Below are 5,537 nucleotides of genomic sequence, written 5' to 3'. Positions count from 1 at the left end.
AGGTGAGCTGATGTCAGGGTCAGAACCCCTTATTGAGAACACTGAGGTGAGCTGATGTCAGGGTCAGAACCCCTTATTGAGAACACTGAGGTGAGCTGATGTCAGGGTCAGAACCCCTTATTGAGAACACTGAGGTGAGCTGATGTCAGGGTCAGAACCCCTTATTGAGAACACTGAGGTGAGCTGATGTCAGGGTCAGAACCCCTTATTGAGAACACTGAGGTGAGCTGATGTCAGGGTCAGAACCCCTTATAGAGAACACTGAGGTGAGCTGATGTCAGGGTCATAACCCCTTATTGAGAACACTGAGGTGAGCTGATGTCAGGGTCAGAACCCCTTATAGAGAACACAGGTGAGCTGATGTCAGGGTCAGAACCCCTTACAGAGAACACTGAGGTGAGCTGATGTCAGGGTCATAACCCCTCATAGAGAACACTGAGGTGAGCTGATGTCAGGGTCTGACTTGCTTGATAAGTTGAAGACATTTAGCTCCTGTTGAACTGAGGCCCGTCCTGGGTCTCATTGGGGGGGGGGTTCTTCTTCCCCCGACGTATGCGTGAACCCTCTTACGTGCTGGGGGTGTTGGCCTCGATGTTGTCCCCTGTGTTTTTCTAGTTGAAATGTTTTTAGTCACTGAGTCAAAGTTCAAAGGTCAGCATGTAAAATAAGAGATCACGTTAGTTAAAATTTGATTTACTATTTGGTTTAATCAGCCCAGAAGATACTGACAGGTTGATGAGGAAAAACAAATGAGTTGAAGAGACACATGCAATTGGTTACAAAAACATCATAGTAAATCGATGTTCAACTGATCTATAAAGACACTCACAATGACAATTCACAAACATTGACAAAGTACGAGCACACACAGAGATGGCCAGAGATGGAAAGGGATCTTGGTCACATTAAAATAGGATGATAAATACAATCTTAGACAAACACATCTAGCCTACTATGAATCACTTTTATCCAAATGTTGTTTACAGTTCAGTCATTTAGCAGATGTTCTTTTCCAGAGGGACTTGCAGGAGGAATTAGGTGCCTTACTCAAGGGCACATCGGCAGATTTTTCACCTAGTCGGGTTGGGGATTCAAACCAGGGCCCTTTCAGTTACTGGCCCAACAATCTCAACAGCTAGGATGTCTGCCGCAGGGCCCTTTCAGTTACTGGCCCAACAATCTCAACAGCTAGGATGTCTGCCGCCAGGGCCCTTTCAGTTACTGGCCCAACAATCTCAACAGCTAGGATGTCTGCCGCCAGGGCCCTTTCAGTTACTGGCCCAACAATCTCAACAGCTAGGATGTCTGCCGCCAGGGCCCTTTCAGTTACTGGCCCAACAATCTCAACAGCTAGGATGTCTGCCGCCAGGGCCCTTTCAGTTACTGGCCCAACAATCTCAACAGCTAGGATGTCTGCCGCCAGGGCCCTTTCAGTTACTGGCCCAACAATCTCAACAGCTAGGATGTCTGCCGCCAGGGCCCTTTCAGTTACTGGCCCAACAATCTCAACAGCTAGGATGTCTGCCGCCAGGGCCCTTTCAGTTACTGGCCCAACAATCTCAACAGCTAGGATGTCTGCCGCCAGGGCCCTTTCAGTTACTGGCCCAACAATCTCAACAGCTAGGATGTCTGCCGCCAGGGCCCTTTCAGTTACTGGCCCAACAATCTCAACAGCTAGGATGTCTGCCGCCAGGGCCCTTTCAGTTACTGGCCCAACAATCTCAACAGCTAGGATGTCTGCCGCCAGGGCCCTTTCAGTTACTGGCCCAACAATCTCAACAGCTAGGATGTCTGCCGCCAGGGCCCTTTCAGTTACTGGCCCAACAATCTCAACAGCTAGGATGTCTGCCGCCAGGGCCCTTTCAGTTACTGGCCCAACAATCTCAACAGCTAGGATGTCTGCCGCCAGGGCCCTTTCAGTTACTGGCCCAACAATCTCAACAGCTAGGATGTCTGCCGCCAGGGCCCTTTCAGTTACTGGCCCAACAATCTCAACAGCTAGGATGTCTGCCGCCAGGGCCCTTTCAGTTACTGGCCCAACAATCTCAACAGCTAGGATGTCTGCCGCCAGGGCCCTTTCAGTTACTGGCCCAACAATCTCAACAGCTAGGATGTCTGCCGCCAGGGCCCTTTCAGTTACTGGCCCAACAATCTCAACAGCTAGGATGTCTGCCGCCAGGGCCCTTTCAGTTACTGGCCCAACAATCTCAACAGCTAGGATGTCTGCCGCCAGGGCCCTTTCAGTTACTGGCCCAACAATCTCAACAGCTAGGATGTCTGCCGCCAGGGCCCTTTCAGTTACTGGCCCAACAATCTCAACAGCTAGGATGTCTGCCGCCAGGGCCCTTTCAGTTACTGGCCCAACAATCTCAACAGCTAGGATGTCTGCCGCCAGGGCCCTTTCAGTTACTGGCCCAACAATCTCAACAGCTAGGATGTCTGCCGCCAGGGCCCTTTCAGTTACTGGCCCAACAATCTCAACAGCTAGGATGTCTGCCGCCCCTTTCATCAACAATGGACACAGGCATTTTTGGAAAAGTATTTTATTGCTATGTAATAACAAATGTACATAACAAGGTACAAATCAGTCATTCATTTAATAGTTGTGTGTGACTGACTGAGAAGTGTTTGCTAATTGTAGGAGTCAGGCTTCAGTATCCCTCTATACTTCCTGTTTTGTTCAAGTTCAGAAGCACCATGATAGAAGCAAAAATAACACAGGGACAAAGACATAAACCTTCCATAGATGTTGTTGAACGAACCGGTCTGTGGCCACCTTCATTTTCACTCCAACAGCGATTCCAATGACAAACGTCAAGAATCCAAAAGTAACCACCATCGGCCCACAATCTGGTTTATCAGGAGCTGTGACACACATACACACCGAGTATTAATCATTAAGAATCTGCTGCATTTTACAGTATTCAGCAGATCTGTCATTTAATGATACTTGAAAGAATAAAAACAAAACAAGTGGTTATCTTTTACTTTGGCTTCAGGCATCCCTGTCAGCTTCATGTTCCCCATTCTGTTACACTACAAAAGTAGAGTATCACTACTGAACTGTTCTCTATGATAGGGGAGCTGTTACACTACAATAGTAGAGTATCACTACTGTCCTCTTCTCTATGATAGGGGAGCTGTTACACTACAATAGTAGAGTATCACTACTGAACTGTTCTCTATGATAGGGGAGCTGTTACACTACCATAGTAGAGTATCACTACTGAACTGTTCTCTATGATAGGGGAGCTGTTACACTACAATAGTAGAGTATCACTACTGTCCTCTTCTCTATGATAGGGGAGCTGTTACACTACAATAGTAGAGTATCACTACTGAACTGTTCTCTATGATAGGGGAGCTGTTACACTACCATAGTAGAGTATCACTACTGAACTGTTCTCTATGATAGGGGAGCTGTTACACTACAATAGTAGAGTATCACTACTGAACTGTTCTCTATGATAGGGGAGCTGTTACACTACAATAGTAGAGTATCACTACTGTCCTCTTCTCTATGATAGGGGAGCTGTTACACTACAATAGTAGAGTATCACTACTGAACTGTTCTCTATGATAGGGGAGCTGTTACACTACAATAGTAGAGCATCACTACTGAACTGATCTCTTCTATATGAGAGGGAAGTTTGGGTTTTAATCACGGTAAAGCACTCACCTGAAGTCATAATTTTGAGGTACTTTTCCTCTGTTGTTTATCCTGAACTCAATTCAACTCAATGAAGAGGGTGTCTACAATAAAGCATAGAAATTAGACAATGAAGTGATGTTGTTTACCAGTTAAACAATGAACATAGAACAGAATAAACATAGAAAATAGAACAGAATAAACATAGATCATAGAACAGAATAAACATAGAAAATAGAACAGAATAAACATAGAAAATAGAATAGAATAAACATAGATCATAGAACAGAATAAACATAGAAAATAGAATAGAATAAACATAGATCATAGAACAGAATAAACATAGATCATAAAGAAGAATAAACATAGAACATAATAAACACAGAACAGAATTAACATAGAAGATAGAATAGAATAAACATAGATCATAGAACAGAATACACATAGATCATAAAGAAGAATAAACACAGAACAGAATAAACACAGAACAGAATTAACATAGAACAGAATTAACACAGAACAGAATTAACATAGAACAGAATAAACACAGGACAGAATAAACATAGAACACAATAACATGTTAAACAGAACAGACTGTTTCACAATAAACAACGAGTCTATTGATTCACCCTTGCTTCAATCTAAGTAACATAATAAAAAATCCCCATTAAAATCCATCAGTTTAAATTAAAGATACTGTATGTGTTGTTTTGCATGGACTGCTTCTCCATCTCAACACTGCAGAACATACCACATCCAGGCACTTTCCGCGGGCATTGGAGTTGTAGCCAAATTGCTGGAAGTGTGTGCCGCGTTTTCCTTTCTGTTTTCCACTGCTTCTCAATCTACCAAATCCGCGGATATCGGACTTCTGCATCTGCGGTGGAGGAAGGTGGCCGAGATACAGCGATGTTCGTCAGACCATGAGGCATCGCGAAAACCGGTCTTCTCACGAACACGGCTGTAGCGTCCGAACGGTTTGGCCTACAGAAAGATGTTCTTCGTTTTGCTCTACGACCCCCACAAGTGTTATGAGACTCGTCTGAAGTCAGTACCGCCGATGTGCCAACTTCTGTCTGTAGCGTCTGAATGGTTTGGACTACAAACGAATATGACTCCACTATGGAAAGGGGAGATTCTCACAAGCACGATGGTATGTGACGGGACTCATCTGAAGTAACTGGTACCATTTTTTTTAAAATTATGGAAGTATGTAGCAGTACTTGGGACGTTAACGTGTATCCTATCATACACATTGTTCAGGTATCCGTGATTCAAATAGATTTTTCAGAAAACTAAACCATTCAACACCTACCTGTTACTTTGTCCTGTCTGTCTCTGCTGCCTCAGTTGATGATGTTGTGATGGTGAGGATTTAAGTTTCATTTTCCCTGACCTGAAACCAAGATGAGAGGCACCACCCCCATTCATAGTTTACTACTGCTTAGTGAAAGATACAAACCATTGCTTTTCTCATGTACTCACTATTTCCTCTTGTATTTGTTAGAGAGATCTGTAGTCACATGGTCTATTAATATCATTCTGTTAGAGAGATCTGTAGTCACATGGTCTATTAATATCATTCTGTTAGAGAGATCTGTAGTCACATGGTCTATTAATATCATTCTGTTAGAGAGATCTGTAGTCACATGGTCTATTAATATCATTCTGTTAGAGAGACCTGTAGTCACATGGTCTATTAATATCATTCTGTTAGAGAGACCTGTAGTCACATGGTCTATTAATATCATTCTGTTAGAGAGATCTGTAGTCACATGGTCTATTAATATCATTCTGTTAGAGAGATCTGTAGTCACATGGTCTATTAATATCATTCTGTTAGAGAGATCTGTAGTCACATGGTCTATTAATATCATTCTGTTAGAGA

The 5,537-nt window shown here is 43.5% G+C and overlaps 1 protein-coding gene across 3 annotated transcripts; it reads right to left on the bottom strand.

The window, feature by feature from the left end:
* Positions 1–681: 681 nt before the first annotated feature.
* Positions 682–5,180, bottom strand: LOC116365346 (uncharacterized). Of its 3 annotated transcripts, XM_031817973.1 has the most exons (4): positions 4,965–5,180; positions 3,680–3,753; positions 2,492–2,865; positions 682–2,437 (listed from the first exon to the last, which is right to left on the bottom strand). In XM_031817973.1, exons 3-4 carry the CDS (start codon positions 2,507–2,509, stop codon positions 1,136–1,138), a joined length of 1,320 nt encoding a protein of 439 aa, XP_031673833.1. In that variant the 5' UTR covers positions 2,510–2,865; positions 3,680–3,753; positions 4,965–5,180; the 3' UTR covers positions 682–1,135. The 3 variants fall into 3 exon arrangements, with proteins under 3 accessions (XP_031673833.1, XP_031673831.1, XP_031673832.1); XM_031817971.1 differs by having other exon boundaries at positions 682–2,865; XM_031817972.1 differs by lacking the exon at positions 4,965–5,180 and adding an exon at positions 4,401–4,955 and having other exon boundaries at positions 682–2,865.
* Between the last annotated feature and the right edge of the window lie 357 nt (positions 5,181–5,537).

This window comes from Oncorhynchus kisutch, unplaced genomic scaffold (genome assembly GCF_002021735.2).
Source record: "Oncorhynchus kisutch isolate 150728-3 unplaced genomic scaffold, Okis_V2 scaffold1218, whole genome shotgun sequence".
NCBI lineage: Eukaryota > Metazoa > Chordata > Actinopteri > Salmoniformes > Salmonidae > Oncorhynchus > Oncorhynchus kisutch.
This window is presented reverse-complemented; position numbering and strand designations above follow the sequence as displayed.